General features: G+C 61.2%; 2 protein-coding genes across 2 annotated transcripts in view; one reads left to right on the top strand and one right to left on the bottom strand.

The window, feature by feature from the left end:
• Nucleotides 1-6,959: 6,959 nt before the first annotated feature.
• VOLCADRAFT_100420 (uncharacterized protein) lies at nucleotides 6,960-13,097 on the top strand (the record flags this gene model as incomplete). The annotated part of the gene is made up of 9 exons (XM_002959002.1): nucleotides 6,960-8,385; nucleotides 8,631-9,134; nucleotides 9,478-9,836; nucleotides 9,904-10,020; nucleotides 10,278-10,433; nucleotides 10,991-11,445; nucleotides 11,631-11,690; nucleotides 11,866-12,520; nucleotides 12,927-13,097. Coding segments are annotated over 9 exons (3,903 nt in total), but the record flags the coding sequence as incomplete, so codon positions are not given.
• Nucleotides 13,098-15,624: 2,527 nt separating this feature from the next.
• The window catches only part of mcm8 (minichromosome maintenance protein 8), a gene marked incomplete at both ends in the record, with an annotated part of 10,134 nt that continues 7,290 nt past the window's right edge, over nucleotides 15,625-18,468 (bottom strand). The window contains 7 exons of the mRNA XM_002958987.1: nucleotides 15,625-15,725; nucleotides 15,886-16,066; nucleotides 16,364-16,394; nucleotides 16,498-16,622; nucleotides 16,896-16,952; nucleotides 17,271-17,608; nucleotides 17,906-18,137. Coding sequence (XP_002959033.1) covers nucleotides 15,625-15,725; nucleotides 15,886-16,066; nucleotides 16,364-16,394; nucleotides 16,498-16,622; nucleotides 16,896-16,952; nucleotides 17,271-17,608; nucleotides 17,906-18,137 — 1,065 coding nt within the window. The remainder of the gene's footprint in view (nucleotides 15,726-15,885; nucleotides 16,067-16,363; nucleotides 16,395-16,497; nucleotides 16,623-16,895; nucleotides 16,953-17,270; nucleotides 17,609-17,905; nucleotides 18,138-18,468) is intronic.

The following is an 18,468-nucleotide window of genomic DNA, read 5'->3' as shown; positions in this document are numbered from 1 at the left end:
TTCCCTTGTGTGTCGCTTGAATTGTCGTAAATTCCGCACAAGCAACGGTTTGTCTTCCTGTTTCGTTGTCCAAATGATTGCCTCCCCTTTGCAGTGGGACGCTGCCCCGCGTGATCACCAGCACTGCTACCACGAGGCTGCAAACGGCAGCAGGAGCGTCGAAGCGACAGCGCGCAGCGCAGCCGCCAGCGCTGAAAGCCAAATCCAACCTGTCGGCTTCCAGCAGCAGCCACGCAGCCAGCAGGCGGATATCCAGGCGGAATTGCGCCAGAAGTTTTCGCAGGATAGTGTCTCGCGGTCCGCCACTTGCAGTCACTACAGCGCTATTATTAGTACCGACCGGGCTCATGACGCTCCAACCTATTTTGTCAGTGCAGCCGGACGTCCAAACAGCATTGCCCATGGTGCCAATTCGCTGGGCCCAGGGGCCGCTTCTGGCAGCGAAGCTATGGGCAGTACCTTAATGCAGCTGGCACACCGCTCCTGGTCTGCTAGCCCGGACGGGATAGTTTTGGAACCGCTAAGGCACCTAGGTAGCGGTGAGTCGTCTGCTAGCTCCTCTCGCGCCAAGGGGCCGCAGCGGAAGCTGAATTGGGATGAGGAGTCGTTGGATGTGGGTGCAGCACCGCTTGATCACCAATGCGATGCGCGAACTGCAGCCGACCTGTCGGCTACCTCTTCTTCGCTCCAGCCTCAGCAAAACCATGTATGTCGCGAAAGCGTTGGCAGTACCAGCAAATGCCAGCCGCTAGTCCTCCAAAAGCGTCTCAAACTAGGGATGCCCGTAACACCTAGCAGGGCTCCAACGCGGGCCAGCAGTGATGAGCAACTTCGGAGCGCCTGGGAAACAGCTGGAAATGGCAGCATATCCCACAAACACGTCACTTCTACATCAGTACGCAGCCACGCGGAGGGGGCGCAGCAGCAGCGGCTGGATGAAACAATGCTGTATGGTCAATCTCCGCAGTGCTCAGGATCGCCTAGACAAGAGGACCTCGGATGCTCCGGGTTCAAGCCCACGGCACTCCTGGCTGAAACCACTTCCCCTACGACGCTCACCGCAACGCATCGTCTAGTCCAACAGTCGCCACGCGTACGTGAAGTCACATGCACTCCAAGCAACGCAATGCAGGATGAGGACGGTCCCCTTTTCCAGCCTCCGGATGAGCTCTGTTTGCCGGCCTTTCCGGAGGGCGCGAGACACATGCATCAGGATAATGGGTTTCACACGTGCCGGCCGCTTTTCGCAACCACCCCCCTACAAGTCGTTGCTCAGGGACAGCCAGAAAGCAACCCGCACGGCAGCCAAGGACTGCGCGCCTCAACGCAACCCGTGCAGCAGCTCAGTCCGATGCTGCCTGAGCCAAGTGTAACACCAAAATGGCAGCCAAGCAGCAGCAGGCGAAGCAAGTCGTTCTCGTCCGCCGTGACCCGGCACGTCCTGCCCACGCCGGACCATTTCGAGGCGACTTCCTCCAGACACAGCAATTTAGCAGCTCGCTGGGGCTACTCTTCAGAGGCACCCAAGAGTGCGCGGAGTGGCAGCGCGGGCTGGCCTACGATTGTGGAGGCAGAAAATGAGGGCGAAGGCGACGGGGAAGGGGAACTGGAAAGCCATACAATGTGCTCTCTGGAGCCTGAGAGCAGCTATGCGTCTCAGTCACCCCTGCCACCGGATCATCCATGGCTGGCTCTGAGTCCTTGCGACGGCTTTGGGTCAGCTCAAGGCTCTGCGGCTGACAGCGGCACGGTGAATGCTCCCCAGCGAACAGATCTAAGCAACCTGCTGGACACGTCCACTGCGAGCTCGGTCAACTGGGTCGACCCAGGATCCGAGGAGCCGGCGAATCGGTGTAGTGAGGCAGGGCAGGTAGACTGCCGAGGAGGTAGGGCCGGCAGGGCGGAGCCGATGACGATACGGGGCGGCTTGGATCTATTGGACGATGCCCACCCAGAGGGACCAGGTGACGAGGATGCAGAAGGCACTGATGGCACGATGCGGCGCCATGGTCGACTTGGTGTAGCTGAAATGCAGGAGATAATCGGCTGTAGCAGTTTGTTTCAGGAAGAGAACGACAGTTTCCATGCCCCATTGGGCGACGCGGTGGGGCTCGAACAGCTGCCAGAGCCGGCGACTACGCGGCTGCCGGCGGCTGCGGGATGCCAGCGGGCTGATGCTGAAGTCCGTGTTTCCCCGGCCGGAGCAGCGGTAGGGTACTCCGTCGGGAGGACTATGGCAGCGGCAGCACAGTCCAGCTCTGTGGGGTCGGCGGCTGCCAGTGTAGTCGTCCAGGAGCAGGGTGCAGATGATGATCTGCTGCTGCAGGATGAGTTGCAAGACCACCAGGGTTACGGGACCCAAGAGAAGGGCGGTAGTCCGGAACACCGAGGCGGCGAATTGCATTCCAAGTCCGGGTCTTTAGGGGATGTCAGTTCGTTCGCAGTGCAGGGGTTGCAGCTGCAGCAGTCGTGGCCCAGCGCACAGGGCTGCACGGATGCAGGTGGCAGCGGCGAGCAAGACAATGCAAGGGATGATGGTGTCGCCAGTGATGCCGGGCGCAGTGATTCTTATAGTGATGACAACTGTTTAGCGTCCATGAATATCGATGATGATGCCACCGCTGAAGCAGGATCACAGTTGCACAGCCATGGATTCGCTGATGAAGCTCTGCTGCACATCCTTCCATCATGCGAGGTATCTTGGGCGTCTGAGACGGAGATTGTCGCCGAGCTCAGCCGTGTGTGGGACAGCACGGCGTCCCGCCGAGGAACGGGTGGCACGGATGCCGGGAGTGTGTCTGTCGTGGTGGCCGCCGCAATTACTGCAACGACCGCCGACGCTGCGGCAGATGCTGCAGAAGACTGGCCGGCTGATGAGCTGGTCCTGGCTGCTGAAGATTTAACAGCATTAGACACTGCACGGACCTCAGTTTCAGACGACCAGAGCGGCGCATGGGTGATTGAACACCTGCCGCCGCCAACGGCAGACGCTGGAAAACTTCCAGCTCCCACACAGGCGAGCACACCACGGGAGGTGCTGCAGGCCGCTGCTGCGGCACTGGCCGCACACGGGAAGGAAGAAGGCGGCGGCAGCTGCAGGAGCGGGCCCTCCTTCGGTGGTGCGGCTGCAGAGAAGGCTGGCGTAACTGGCAGCGTGGCAGCTCGCCAAACCACAACATCACTGCTCAGCAGTGCGGCCGTTGGCACGAGATCGCCAGCCACGTCAGCAGCTACGCGTAGCAACTGGACCGTTACGGAGGGCGGCAAGGCCCTGCGGTATGATGACGCTAGCGTGTACCGCAGCAGCTGCAGCAGCAGTACGGGGGTGGCCGCCAGCGAGGGTTCGGACGAGGGACTGTCAGTGCCGGACGATGCAACACCGCGTGTTGATAGTAACATTAACACGTACAGATCCTGGCAGGTGGGCTCCTGTTTACTTGGGGGGTTGTGTGGGCCGGGTCTCGGAGCAGACTGGTGCTTCCGACATGCCTTCATCGACGACGTAACACGGCAAAATCTGTAGGTCAAAAAAGCACATGAAATGTGTGAGCTGGTTGCATATCGGTCTGTACCATACAGACAGCCGTGCAAACATCCCTCAGGCCGGCATGTATGATATCCAACGTGGGCCTTTGGCATGGCCACAGCTCCCTACCCATCCTGGCGCTTCATTTACCGCTACTACTTTCACACCACTTAAACATCCTCGCATGTGTTCCACGTGCAGATCCAAGAAAATCCAGCGTTCGAGGATCTGGATTTGGACGCACCGGATGACGCCTCTGGGCTGCGTTACGATGCCGACCAGGACCACCCGAGCCCTCCAGTCGACGCCGTTAACGTGCCAGGGGCTGCTGTGGCGGCGGCGGCGGCGGCAGTCCTCTCCGGCGGCGACGCCCATGCACGTGAAGACGCCCACGCCATGCGTCGCAAAACCACCGCTGTCCCCAGCATCAGCCTTGTCGCCGCGAGTGGACTAACAAGGAATACCGCCGTACCTGTAGCAGTCAGCGCCGCTGCCGCCTCCATATCTTTGCCCATGTTCACCCAGCCGCCGGTAGGCAGCCGCCTGTCAGACTTGAGCCCCAGCGCCAATGAGCCCCGGAGCGGCCATAGCTCCGACAGTGACAGCCCACGCACGGCTGCCTTCAACCGCGTACTGGCTTCCAGCGGGTTGCGCTCGGACACACGGTCCAGGGGGAGCAGCATCCTGCTGGGTCACCGAGCGCCACCGCGCGGCGGCGGCTTTTTGAACGGCTCAGCGGCCGCGGCGGATGACGATGCCGATGACCGACGGGATACCGCCACCAGTCGTGCCATGGGCAGCCAGAGCACAGGTGGCTTAGGTATGGGCGCTGCTAGCAGCTGGGGGCCTGTCTCTGCCATTCGAAGCGTGGAGGACCGGTCGCTGATACTGGAGCTTGACCACGCGCACACTCTGCTGCTGCAGGCCCTCGCAGCAGCAGGCGAGCCGCCGCTGCTGAGCCCACCGCCGCCGCCGTCACCGGCACACGTGCCTAAACCGCGGACCAGGGCCGTCACGGCTGTGGACCCAGATCCGGAGGCAACAGCCACGCCTGTGGCTGTGTCTAACTGCGAAAGCGGTAGCCATGGTGATGGCGATGAATCGCTGCCGGCGCTGCACATCTCCTCATACGGCAGCAGCTTTGCCAACGGGATCGGCAGCCCGCTTTTGATGCAGGTAGCCGTGAGCGCCTTGGGCAAGGGGCTCATGCGCCTAACCAAGCTTGCACGTGAAAACCAGGGCTTGCAGCGTGTCAACGACCAGCTGCAGTCCGAGCTTTCGCACTCCAGCTCGAAGCACATGGAGCTGCAGACTCGCGGCAAGCTGCTGCACGCCATGCTGGCGGAGGTGAGGAACTTGCGGGAAAGGCTTTTCTCAAGGCCCAGTACATGCCATCACTCCCGGCTGCACAATACTCTAGCGGACATTCCACTGGCCTAACTCTAATACCTTTCCAATCGACTGACTCCTCCAAGTTCTCCGCGCTGCATACACCCCCTGTGGTGGCCTCGTCACACAGGGCACAGAGAGAACCACTGCACATTGCAAAAGTGATGTTTCGCATACTCAGATGCCTTTATTGCAATTTGGCTTTACCGACTGAGCGCTATGTTATCCCCCTTACACGATTGCATACATGACGTAATCGGTGTTCCATCCCAATCCATACTACCTGTAGACGCGATGTGTCCCTGTGAACTCACCCCTGCAGAGCACCCGCGAGGCTGAACGTAAGGCCCAGTCTCACCAGCGGCGCTTCCTTCACATGGACGCGCACCTCACCACCTCCCTGCAGCGCATACGGGAGCTGGAGCGCATCAACACACGGCTCAGCCTGGACAGCCGCCAGCTCGTACACCAGCTGCAGAAGGCACAAACCCGAATCGCCGCCGCCGACCTTGCCGCCGATAAGCTGCGGGCGCAGGTGGACCTTATGGAGCACCAAGTGGCTGCGGTGCACACCGCAGAAAAGATGAGCCAGCAGCTGGCGGCGGCGCTGGCGGAGGCCTCCAAGGCCAGGGCTGAGCTCCGACACCGGGTCACCTCCCTGGAGCGCAAACTAGAAGCTGCCCGCGCCGAGGGGGACGGGGAACGGCGTTCCGCTGCGGTGCTGAGGGAGAAGCTGGCTGCGCTGGAGCGGCAGCTGGTGACGACATGCACAGCGGCTAGTACTCAGCAGCGGGCCGCGGAAGAGGAAGCGAGCGCGCTGCGTAGCCGCGTGGCGGTGCTAGAGGCGCAGTTGGCGAGCCGCAGTGCGGAGGAGGCCGCTGCTGCGGCTACTCCAGAGCAGCTGCAGCGGGAGGTGGAGGGGCTTCGGGCGGAGCTGAAGCGGGTGCAAGATGCGGTGGAGGTGGAGCGGCGCCAAGCAGAAGCGGACGCCGCCGTAGAGGTAGGCAGCTACGAATGCATTGATATCTCGCTTCGTGGATGCATATCATAGAAGCCTAATAATCAGTTCTATCCCAGGAGCCCGTGGTGGCATGGTCTCGGTGATGTGTCTAGAAAAGGAAAAAATACAAGCCTTCTGCTTTCAGGTCAATGCCTTCTGCCTGCAGGTCGACTTTTTCAGTTGCTCAGGAGGTTGTGTGCGGTTGGCGAATGGATGTGTGTTGTCAGTATAGTTAAGCGGCCCTAGCTCTCACAAGCCTAATTACTGCTACGCTTGTGCCGGTGTCGCAGGAAGAGCAGCTGCTGTCCGCATGTGCCGAGGCCGAGGGGCGGGCGCAGGAGCTAGAAGCGCGGCTGGAGGCAGTGCAAGCTCAGGCTGAGGAACAGATGTCGCGGCTGGAGGCAGAGCTGCGAGCAGCTCTCACGGAGGTGGCCCGCCTACAGGCGATTGAAGCCTCGGCGGAAGAACAGTACCGACAGCTGCAGGGCGTGCGAGTGGCGATGGAGGAATTAGCCACAGAGCGCGCAGCTGCACGCGCAGAGGCGCTGCGCAAGGACGCTGAAGTGCAGAGGGCGTCTTTGGCGGCAGCGGAAGCGGCAAGTGCCAGGGAGCTGGCGGTAGCGAACTACACACGGGTGGCGGCTGAGGCGCGGGAGGCGCAGGAGCGTCACGAGGTGGCCATGGCGGAGGCAGCGGCAGCGAGGCTGCGGATGCAGTTAGATGCGGTGGCGGGGGAGGTGCAGCGGCTCAGCGAACAGGTGGTGAAGGAGGCGCAGCGGGCGGCGGAGGCGGAGGCGAGGGAACGGGCAGCGCTGGAGCAGCTGCAGGGCTCGGTGGCGGAAGCGGAGCGGGTGCGTTGCGAGCTGGAGGAGGCATACCGAGAGGTAATCACATAGCGGTAGTTGTCGTAAGGGGTTGCACAAGCACATCAACCGGGTCACCCTTCCATTCACTGGCGGCTGATGTCACCAGGTCGCCAGGTCACCCCTCTTCAGCCCACATCCCCTGCGTCCTTCATGCCCTCTGGCCCCCTGACTGACCCAGGCAGCCGCCGCGAAAGAGGCTTCGGCGGGCAGCGCTGCAGCGGTAGCGGAGCTGGAGATGGCGCTGGTGGCCGAATCCGCACGCGTCCTCGAGGAAGTGCAGCGCCGTGAGAAGGCTGCGGCAGTCCACCGCTCCGAGCTACAGGAGCTGCATTCTCAACTTGAGGCGGGGTATGCCTGCCAGCACCGTGCTAATGCGGAAAATGCTGATCTACAGGTCGCACAGCGCACCGCACAGGAGCAGCTCGTGCAGCTCTCCGCACAGCTCACAGCCGCGCGCAGGGAGCTGGAGTCCCTCTATCAGGAACGGCAGCAGCTCCATACAGACCATGCTCAGCAAGCGGCTGTGGCACGGGAAGAGACCGCTGCAAGGCTGGCTGCCGCCCACCAGGAGACCAACTCCCTGCGAGTGCGTCTCACCGAAGAACAGGCCGACCAGCAGCGCCTGCGCGCGGAGCTGCAGGCAGCAGAACAGGAAGCGCGTGCCGCGAAGGAACACTTGGCTGCAGCCCAGGCGACCCATGGGTCGTTGGAGGTAGACCTGGAGGACCTCCAGCAGCAGCTCCTCGAGGCGCGCGACGCCCGTGTGGAGGTACAGTCGCAGCTAGCGGGGACAGAATGCGAAAAGGCCGTCTTGGCAGAGCGGGCACGGCAGCTACGGCTGGAGTTGAACGAGCAGGCCGCCCTTGCACAGCAGGCAGAAGCCCGCGCTGTGAAGGCGGATGCGGATTTGGAAGAGGTTCAGCGCCAGCTGTTGACTGCACGGGGCGAGCTGGGCAAGCTGGCGGAAGCCCTGGCCACTGCGGAGGCCACCTTGAGCGAGCGGGAGGCGGAGCTGCAGCGGCTCTGGGAGGAGTTGAAGTCCCTGGAGGGAACGCACTTGCAGGTGCGCGAGGAGGCGCAGGCCCGGAGGGTGGAGGCTGAGGCCGCCGCCTTAGCATGTGCAGGGGCGGAGGCGAGGGCGAAAGCGGCTGAGTCGGCGTGTGCGGAGACGGAAGCGAGGGCAGAGGCAGCAGAGGCGGCGTGCGTGGAGGCGGAGGCGGCGCTGTTCGTCGAACGCAGCAAGGCGGCGGACCTGGAGGCGGAGATGCAGGTGGCCACACGGCGGATGGTGGAGCTGCAGAAGGTGGTAGAGGCTAAGCCCGGCGCTGCTGCGGCTTCCGCGCCCGGGGGCCCCCTTGAAGAAGCGGTGCGAGCAGCGTGTGAGCGCTGCCAGCGGCGGTTGCTGTGCAGCGCAGCGGAGGTAGTGGCCTCGTGCGCGGCGGCCGTAGCATTGCTGCCACCGCGGTTGGACGAGCGAGGGCCGTCTGACGGCTACTGCGCCGCCCAATCAGAGCTGCAGGGCGACGATGGGGCCTCAGCACCCGCCTCTAAACCACAAAGTACGCTGGTGGACGTTAGGAACGGCTGGACGGGTTTCAGAAACCGTGGGTCCAACAGTTCCAACTTGGACATGTCTTTCAACTGCCGTCGATGCATCATCATCATCATTATCATCACGTAAAAACTACCGTACGATGATCTGTGATGATGACGATGCTGGTGTTCAGAAACCTACAGGAGCCTAGTTGGACTTTGTGCTGCGCCCTCGTTCAGTCAACCTTCGTCCCATGCGCCCAACTGACGCGTTTCATTCGCGGCTATGTTGATCGCTCCCTTCCCCCCGGTGTAGGCCCCAACCGCCAGGTCGCCGCGACGAGCCAAGACAAGCCGGCAGACATCCGTCGTCGCCACGAAGACGCGGGGGAGCTCATCGTCGCCCTGCAGCGGGACCTGGAGGACGTGCGCGACAGGTGTACAGGGCTGGAGGCGCAGCTGCTCGCAAGGGAAGGCGAGTTGGCAGCCGTGCGCCGCGAGCGCGAGGATGCGCTGCTTCAGGTGCAGCTCCTGGGGGACGTGGCGCGGCACCGGAAGGAGGAGGCCTGCGGCTCCGGCTTGGTTGCCAGTGGTGCGGTGGCGGGACACAACTCCCCCGCGGCCGACGGCGAGGGGCCCCTTAGTGCCATCGTTGTAGGCAGTGGAGGCGGCACCGGCGGCGGCGGCGGCGGGAGCTCCGGGGGGGGTATGCAAGTTGCCGTACAGCTGCTTGAGCTGCGCTATGCGATGCAGAAGGTGGAGCATGCGGCGGAAGAGCTGGCGGCTGCGCTGCTTGCCACGGAACGAGGCAACGGGTCAGGTGGGTCTGACTCCACATGTCAGGAACAACCCGGTAGGGTGCCGCGAGGTATGGATGATGGCTGCCGCAGGGGGAGAGACCCACCGTTGACGGTGCGCTGAGTGCAGCGTGGCGGGCGCACTGTTGGTGTTTGTTTGTCTCCTAGTCTTGCTTTCGTCACAGTTCTTTCGTCGCATGTGAACCGACCGCACCCCGACTAGGCACGTTCTATGTACCATGTACCTTATCTCATATGTTCTCACCTCATGTACCAAATTTATTACCTACCCCATGTAGCCCCTGGGTCCTCTCCCCTTGCCGCCATGGACTCATTCCCTCCGCCTACTGACCCTCACCCTCACAGCCCCCATCACGAACACCTTCTCAACACCCGCGAGGACCGACGCGTGCGGCTCAACCGGGGGCGGCGGCGGCGGCGGCTGTGGTGGCCGGCTTGGCGACGCGGCTGCTGATGAGGCCGCCCTTCACGCGCAAGCCTGGCTGGCGGACAGCCTGGTCGAGCTCACCAGGCAGGCCGGGTCGGTGGCCGAGCAGCTGGAGGGCTGCCTGGAAGCGGCTCTGCCCTCTCACGGCGCGAGGCCAGCAGCGGTGGTGGAGGCCGCAGATCAGGTAACTGCTCATCGGGTGGAGTGGGGAGTGGGCAAGGCAGCTGGAGGAGGGAAGGAGGAGGAGGAGGGCGAGGGAGATATCGGGCATCGACGTGTGAGTTGATGTTGGCAAGCGCAAGAGATATCAGATGTGATGTTTGATGGGTTCGTCTGTGAAGCAGGGCCCTCTAACGTCACTGGCTATCCGGGTGCTGGAGGCCGAGCTGGGGGAGCTGCGGCGGCAGTTCGAGGAGGCGCAGCAGCGGGCGGCGCAGGCAATGGAGCAGCAACACGTGCAGGTAGGCAACAGCCACGTGGCGGCGCGCTGGGGCTCCGCGCCGCCGGGTATAGGTGCATCTCGTATCCAGACAACCACATGCCACATGCAACAAAATGAAGGTGAAGGTTGACGGCATATCTAAGGTCGCGACGGCGTGGGAAACCTGAAGAGTGGCTTTCTGAGGCCACCTTTTGCATGTGATAGTGATGGTGATGGCGATGGTGATGGTGATGGCGATAGCGATGCTGTGCGGTGGCGTTCCTTTGGATGTTGCAGCACCTGGAGGAGTGTGTGGTCCTCCGAGCCGATGCCAGCCAGTACCGGCAGCTGGTGCAGCGCATGCGGGAGGAGCTCGTGGCTCTGGACCGGGCAAGACAGATGGACAAACTCATGGAACTCAGCGAGCGACGGGAGCAGGCAGAGGAGGCGCAGGTAAGGGGGGAAGGGGCGAGAGGTCATGGGGCTTCGGGACTAGATCATAGGCTCAAATACGAAGCCGTCCATGTGATCATGTTCATTAAGTTTGTAAGTCGAGAATTTCCACCTATAAAGATCTGACTTATCTGATGGTAAACTTTTAGTTAACTCATCCAGAACATGTTTTTTTTATACTTAGGGCGGATCAGGGCGCGCGTCCGGGGAGAAGAGGAGTGGGGGGGGGAGGGAAGGGCTATTATATTCTCCGACAGAGGTAACACCCGGGGCGCACGGGTTGGCCTGTGGTGAAGAAAAGGACAAGCGAGGAGGATGAATGGGATCAATTGATCCACTGGACTAGAGGCGGCACATTTCATGCAGTCCGCACCCAAAACATATCACTCTGCGCAAAACCGACTGGTGGCACGTCATACGCTTTGTGCATTGCTTTAGGAAAGAGGCCGTCGCAGCCTTAGGCTATGAAACCCCAAGAAGTCGTGATTCGCGCCCACAGCAGTGGCGATTGATATCCCCACGTCGTCCGGTTACTTTGATCGCAAAATGCCCTTCAGCTCCACGCCGAGTCACAACAGCGCATCGCCCTTCAGCTGGCTGAGCGGTGTCGGGAGCAGGAGGTCGTCATCGAGGAGCTGCGGCTGCAACTGGACCACATGGCCGCCTCGGCGGCAACCGGCAACCAACACCAACACCAACAGCAACATGAGGAGGTGGCGCGAGGCACCGGCACCACGAGCAGCTGCACCTCTGGGCCTGCCGGCCACCACAGCCGCCAGTTAGGCGGCCGCAGCTGCGGCGGCTACCGACCAGACCAGATATATACCGACCAGAACTCCTGTCACCATCACCACCAGGCGCACCACTGGCACCAGGAGCAGGCCTCAACTCGGGATGATGCAGACGGACAGTGGGAGAACGGAGCCCGCAGCCCCGCCCTGTCAAGCAACTATCACGGGAACTGTTTCAGTGACTCCTCCATGGGACAAACGTGTCCTTCTTCATCTGACGGGTGTGCGGCCGGAGATGTGGCGGACAGTGCGCGGAGCTGCGGCGGGAGCTATGATGGAGGGGACGGCGGCGGCGGCGGCGGCGGCTTCAGCAGTGCGGGCACTGCGGCAGCAGCCTTAGCCTCAGCAGCGCCTTGCCGTCAAGCTGTATCTGACATGAATGCCCACCACGGCGCCGCTACTGCAGCTGCTGCTGCGGCGGCAGCGGCCCGGCCGACCCGTACCTGGGCACCCAACACGCGCTCAGGTGCAGTGCAGAGGACTCCGGCGCTGCTAGCCAACAGGACACCCACAAGCTCCGACACACGGCTCTTCCGAGTGGACCTCCCACATGCGAACTTTGGACAGCAGCAAAGCCAAAGCTTCTTGGACTCCGAGAGCGTATTGGACCATCACCACCATCGCCACCACCACGGCCGCAGCGCAACACGTCCGACGGTAAGCGAAACTGGGATGTCGCAGACGACGGCGGCGGCGGTAGAGGAAGAGGTCAACAGCCGTGGAGATGTCCACTTCTATACGGCGCAGCCCTCGGCCGGCTCGTTGGGTGAGGACGAGGCGCGGCTATGGTGCGAAATGTTGCAGCTGATGAAGCCCACGGAAGGCGGTGTCGTCATCAGTGTGGGCGGCCGCAGCCGGGGTGTAAGCGGCGGCGGCGGCCTCCAGGCGGCCCAAGGCGCCGACACCGGGTCAACACCACCGCCGCCGCTGGCGCTAGTGCCGGGCTCAGGAGCCACATCAGCCGGAGGCAATCGCGGCGGCAGCGGCAGCGGGAGCGGCCTGCAGCTAGCGCATGTGGTGCCGGGCTCTGCAGGCGGTATGGCAGGCGAGTTGTGGTCGGTGGCGGCGGCGGGCGCAGCGTCCACACAGGGCCGTGCTGAGATGCTGGCACGTGCGGTCTCTCACATGTCCCTGCTGCACGCGCAGAACAACAAGCTGGCCCGGCTGCTCAAGGGGTTGGCGGCACGGCGCGGCGCGGCCCGGGGCGCGGGCGCAGTGGTGGAGGGCCTGACGGCACGTCTGCAGTTGATGCAGGAGGAGAATTCGGAGCTGTGGGAGAAGTACCACGCAGCGCAGGTGTGCACTGGCTGGGGTGTGCATTAGGCCACAGATTCTATGGGTCAGACATGGCTAGCCAGGAGTCTGGGGGTTGGGTGTGGGTTGTAGGAGGAGGCTGGCTGGGTGCTTTGGGAGGCAGGAGGTTCCGGTCCTCTGGGCGCCTGCTCAGCAGCAGCAGTCAGTGCGCGCACCCGACGTCGAGAGGGTGAACCTCGACGGAGATAGGATTAGCTCACACAACCCGTTCCCAGTGTCTGCCCACTACCAGCACCACCATTACCACTAACAATTACAATATTGACATTAACATCACCACATTAACAGCAACAATATCAACAACATATCCACCACTAAACCCACCTACCGCGATAACCCTTCCCTTTCCCGTCTCCTTCTGTCTCCTTCCCATCGTACATGCACACAGCTGGCGCAGAAGACGGGCGAGCAGGCCATGCGGAGGATGGGGCAGGAGAACCGGCAGCTGCACACACAGCTGATGGGGCTCATCAGGGCACAGACAGGGGCCGTGCAGGTCCGCAGTACCGGTGCGAGTGGGGGCAGCGATGACACAGCAGCTGAGCCCATGGGGCAGTAACCACGTAACGGCAGGTAGGGTGCCTGGGGGGATCCAGATGCTGGCTGCCAGAGCAAGCCAGTCAGGTGAATATGGAAAAAAACCCGTTAGGTTAGATGTTAGAATGGTCGAACACGTTAATTTATAGATGAACATGTAATGCTGGATATTTTAACGTTTGAGAACTGGACGAGGGCGGGATGACTCTGGCAACTTGGCAGGTTGTGTGGTCTCGGCCGGAAGCGCGGGTCGTGATACCGCGGGCATTTGGAGGGAATCCTTCGGAGACGGCATTACGGCGGCGTGTTGAAGCGCAGAGGGGGCAGAGGCCAGCAGGTCGACACGCCAGCAGGCATGCAGGCAGGCACCCACACCCACACATGCACCCACACACGAGGTCGTTGTGGTTGCGGCTACGGTCAATGTTCCGGTTGCTGGAGTGTAGGCTTCACATTGCAGCTCTCGTCGCCACCTACCTGGGGAGCTTTACTAGTCAAGGACTTGGCCCGGGTGGTGGTGGTGGTGGTGGTGATGGTGGTGGTGGTGAGCAGCGGAAGGAGATGTGAGCACTGGGTACTCAATCAATGCGCGAAACGAGAATGTGCACAGCAAAATCCTTTTAGAATCAACGAACATTCGTCCTTTTGTCCTACGCTCCAACACTTCCAACACTTGTTGAGTTCATGCTCATGTTCATGTTCATTTTCATGTTGAGGCCTGTGCTAGGACCAGTGGGCTGCATGTGATGTCAGCCGGAGATACCGGGTCGAGGAGGAGCAGAGCGGCAGCACCAAGCTGACTGCTCCGACGCGCGCCCATTACAACCCCAACACACACTGAGCACTTATCAGAATTTCCTCGAGCAAGGAGAGAGCGAGGGAGCTCCTCCTATACCGCTTCACCTTGCGGGGCAAGCGGAAGGCGGCATTTGTCGAGTATGTCGAGCATGTATGTGTGTCACGTACGTGCGGCGCCTTCATTCATCTGTTCATATGAGGCGCGGTGCTGTCCTCGATGTCGTTGTGTCCGACTGGAGGGCCATTCGCCCTCGGGTCGGCTTCATGTGAATGCGCATGCGTTGTTGCTGCTGCAGGGTCACCGATAGATGATAGTGTTTTTTCCTGTCTCCTCAAAATTATGGAGGGAAGTTCTGCACGTCGGGGCCATGGCACCGTCTCGAGGAGCCCTTGACGTGGGCCAGTTGGCCCGACCGCATATCCTGAGGCGGGAGGAGTACCGGCAGGCGGGGACCCCGAGGGGAACAGTGTGCGTGTGTATGTCAAGAATGTTATATCATCAGCGGGGGGCAGGAACCCCCTGGAACAGCAGCATGTGTGGTGAAGGGGCCGGGACGGGACAGGGGTGGAAGAGCCGGGGTCGTGGCGCGATTCTGGAAGAACAACACGGTCGTGCAACCCTGCGCATGTGAAGCAGTAGCCTGCTGTGGCTTGTTATTGTCCGTTTATAGAGCTTGGTGTTCGCTGTACTCAGCAGTAGAGGTGGTATTAAGTCCTTGGCAAAGTGTGTGACGTGTGTCTGTGTGGGCTCAAGGGTCCCCTGGCCCAGTTCACCTGTCTAGCTATAGTGTAATAGTGTATCGCCAGTAGTTGTCGCATGTACATATTTCTATCCTTGTCTCTGTCATTAAGGCTCTGACACCAAGCACCATCCATGTAATGCAGCACCTCACCTATCAGCAGAAGAACAACCAACGGCTGTACTAATACCTCGCTCAATTGAGCTCAGCGTGCATCAAAGAATCCGATCCCACTTACGCGCTGCCCCGCGAGGAGAGAATGAAGAGACGATGCTGTGATAGACAGTTAAGATACATAGCAGAAAGTTTGGGGGTCGCATTCGCACTCGCATCTGCTCCACTTCCCCCCGTGTGCTTTCGTAGTATATGTAACCCCGAATTGGGTGAGCACCTACGATGAGTGGAAGTGGTACGATCCACACGCACAGTCGTCCTCACCATCTCCGCCAACGCCACAAGGTTAGGGGAGCTCCTGAACATGTTTTGGACCTCGCCATCACACTGCCGTGCATTTTCATGGCGCCTGCCCGACCACACGACCCTAAGTTAGCCGCCACGTACGACGACCTAACGAGCACACATGCACACGTCTATCTCGCAGCAGGCATACAGGTGGCATGCGGAGCCGCAGAACTTTGCCTCTTCGTTGTCTTCGCCGTACCTCCACGTGTACGCTCTCACACATACACACGGACATATGTACATACGCTCTGCATCCGACCCAGTGCGACGTCGAAGTCCACGAGTGAAAGTTTCTTTGCAGTTCGCGCAACGGTAAATACTTCTTCCTGCACGTATTATTTCGCAACGTGCGGATTGTTCCCGTCATGTATGGCATGCATCATGCGAAAAGCTCTCATTCCTGACTCCCTCTCCTCCTGCCTTACTCTTGCACGCCCGCCGGGCTGCCTGCCTGCCTGACAACCCAACCAGGCAGCACTAACCACGAAACATCCCGAGAGCCCCACCCCCCGCCGGGTAGTTAGGTGGGTGGGAGCAACCATCACCCGACTACCCGCACACGCTGCCACCGTTCTGTGTTGACATTGCGGCTGCTGGTGCCACCACTCCCTCCACTTTGTATTGTCCGGGACCTCGCTTCAACAGTTGACCTGTGTGGAGGGTGAGTGCGTGGGTGAGCGAGTGAGCGAGTGAGCAGGTAGCAGCAGAGCCCCGGCACGGCCAAGTTTCGCAGGAAGGGGCCAACACCCGGGCGAGCAGGTCGAGTAAGGATACGTACCCTCACTCACTCACTCACCCTCACTCACTCACCCGCCTCATTGAGCTGGTCCAGAAAGGTCCCCACGTCCCGCACCGCCAGCGCTATCTCATTGGCCAGGGAGGTGAGCTCGCCCACGGAGAACACGCAGCGGCCCTCCCGCGCGGCAAGGCGGTGAAGGGCCGCCATGAAGCGGGAGGTCTCGCCGCTGCGACTGCCCGCCCGCCCACCCGCCTGCTATGTTGCGCCGCCGGGAGGGAGAGGGGAGAGGGCAGAGCAGGGAGTGAGGGGTGGAGTGTGTAAGGGGGGTTAGCGTGGGTTTAACGTACACGCCCTTCGTTCACGGTACGTTAATGTACTGCTTCATTCACACCTTCCGTCGGGAAAGCAAATGCATGCTCACGGCGCCAGGAGGGGGCCGGCCACGGGGGTTGAGGCGCGGGTGTCCCCGCTGCAACTTCTTGGTGGTGGTGGTGGTGGTGGTGGTGGTGTGTGGTTCCTGTGGTCGTGTGACACCCGGCCTCCACTCACTTTCACATTACACAGCGCCATGAACAATCCCCTACAACCATAAGATCAACGACAATAACCGCTAATCCAAGTAACTAAAACAACGACCTGCCTGTCGGTAATCCGTACAGCCGAGGCCCAGATCGCCTCCAAACCTGTCGTACAACGCCTCCCGTACAAGCTCCACGACATCCTCCGCATCCGACTTCTCCACAACCTCGCGAAGTTCGGCCCGAGCTCGGGCTTCAGATAGCCGTACAAGGCTCTCCAGTTGGCGGGCCTTATGTGGTGGTGGGCGGGGGCGGGGGGGGGTGTTGAGGGGTGGGAGGTTACGGGGGACGTCAGCAGGGGCAGGTGTAGAGGGCCTGAAAGGTGAATGTGCCCGTGTGTGTTTTTTGTATGTATGTAAGTGCGTACGTGTATTTAGCGGAAGGGAGCGGAGTGAAATAAGAAATGAACTGCTTCCCCAGGAGCTCTTGAATACCCCACTCCACCCATTCCGACCAACTGGTTTCCTAACCGGCACTGTCCCAACTAACCCCAACCACCTCACCGTTACAGGGTTCTTGGACCCCGGAGCAGCCTGGGCTCGCATCTGTAGGTAGAATGTCTGTTGGGCAGTTGGGCAGTTGGGCAGTTGGGAGATGAGAATGAGGGAATGGCGGGGATGGGGGCGGAAAGGGGTGTTGGGGCCACCAATACGAAGCCGGACCAGGACAATACAAAAACGCGTATGTCTTTACTTTTCTATCTATCTGTCTATCTGTCTGTCTAATGGTTATGTCTCTCCGGGTTAATTGCGGGTTTCCTAGCCTTCCCTTTTCCTATCCCAAACCCTAAACCACTAACCCCTAACCCCCAACCCACCCCAACCCACCCTAGGCCCCCCTTGGGTGTGCACACCTCCCTCCCTCAAACCGCACCGCACCTGGATGACCTGCTTCGCCTCCTCTGAAAGCCGAGGGTGACAGTATGTACGAGCGTACGACACGAACTTTTTCAGGAGCGGTACGGGCAACTGCGCGTTATCATCTGCACTCGCGAGCTTGAGCCGCTGCGACAGTGTCGGCCGGGCCCCGGCTCCGAAACCGGCCCCCAAGTCCACTCCGCTTTCACCCGGCCGACCCCCCGCCAGCCCTTGGGAAGAGGTGGTCGCCTGGCTGGCGGTGAAAGTACCGCTGGCGGTTAAAAAACGGTTGGCCCCGCTTGCAGTCGTGCCGTACTCGATAAGCCTCTGCCGTGCCGCATGCGCCCGGTCTGCAAGTCCTGTGGGGTTCATCACACGTCATCACACATTGCGGTCACCCGACATAAGGCCATCGGGATAGACTCACTGACTTGTCCTTCGGACCTTTTTCCGTGGACGCATGTATATTACTGCATAAACCCTGAGCAGGGTTATAAACCGACTCTTTCACGGCCGTCCCGTTCGTCTCGTTAAGGCAAGGCCGAACGCCGTACACCCGTACGACTTGCCGTACAACCAGTCCATCCACCCAATCCCTCAATACCTCCCACCCCCAACCCCGAAAGTAGCCAAACACACACCCCCCAACCCCCCACCCGAGTGCAGCGCCATGACATGTTCGCTGAGGGCCTGGTCCAGTCTCTCGTCCGGCCTGTCCAGCAGCACGAATATGAGGTCGAAGCGGCTGAGCATGGCGGGGCTGATGCCGCGCAGGTTCTCCGCGAGGCTCTTGGCCCGGCTGTAGTGCCCCCCCGCGGGGTTGGCGGCGGCGAGCATGGAGGCGCGGGCGGGCAGGTTGGCCACCAGACCCGCCTTCGCAATGCTGACCTAGAGGGGGCCGGGGGGGGGAGGCCGGGCAGGGGGGTAGGGGGGTAGGGGGTAGGGTGCGTTTTAAGTCCTAATAATTGTTAGGGGTGGTTGGACTGGAGGGCGGTAAGAGAACGGAGCTGATCACCCCGGGCGTGTGTGTATGTGTGTGTGTAAAGGGGGGAAGGGAGGGGAGGGAGGGGAGGGGAAGACGAGCCACGAACGAGTGAAGCTGCTGCCATGGAAAGAGAAGCAGAACTGACCAGTAAGGCGGTTTTGGTGGCGGAAGGGAAGGGGGGGAAGGGTAGGGAGCTGGACGGCTAGTCAAAAGAGGTACGGCAGAGTGCTGTTG

This window comes from Volvox carteri (assembly GCF_000143455.1).
Source record: "Volvox carteri f. nagariensis unplaced genomic scaffold VOLCAscaffold_117, whole genome shotgun sequence".
NCBI lineage: Eukaryota > Viridiplantae > Chlorophyta > Chlorophyceae > Chlamydomonadales > Volvocaceae > Volvox > Volvox carteri.
The sequence above is the reverse complement of the archived record's forward strand: the minus strand, read 5'-3'. Positions and strand labels throughout refer to the sequence as shown.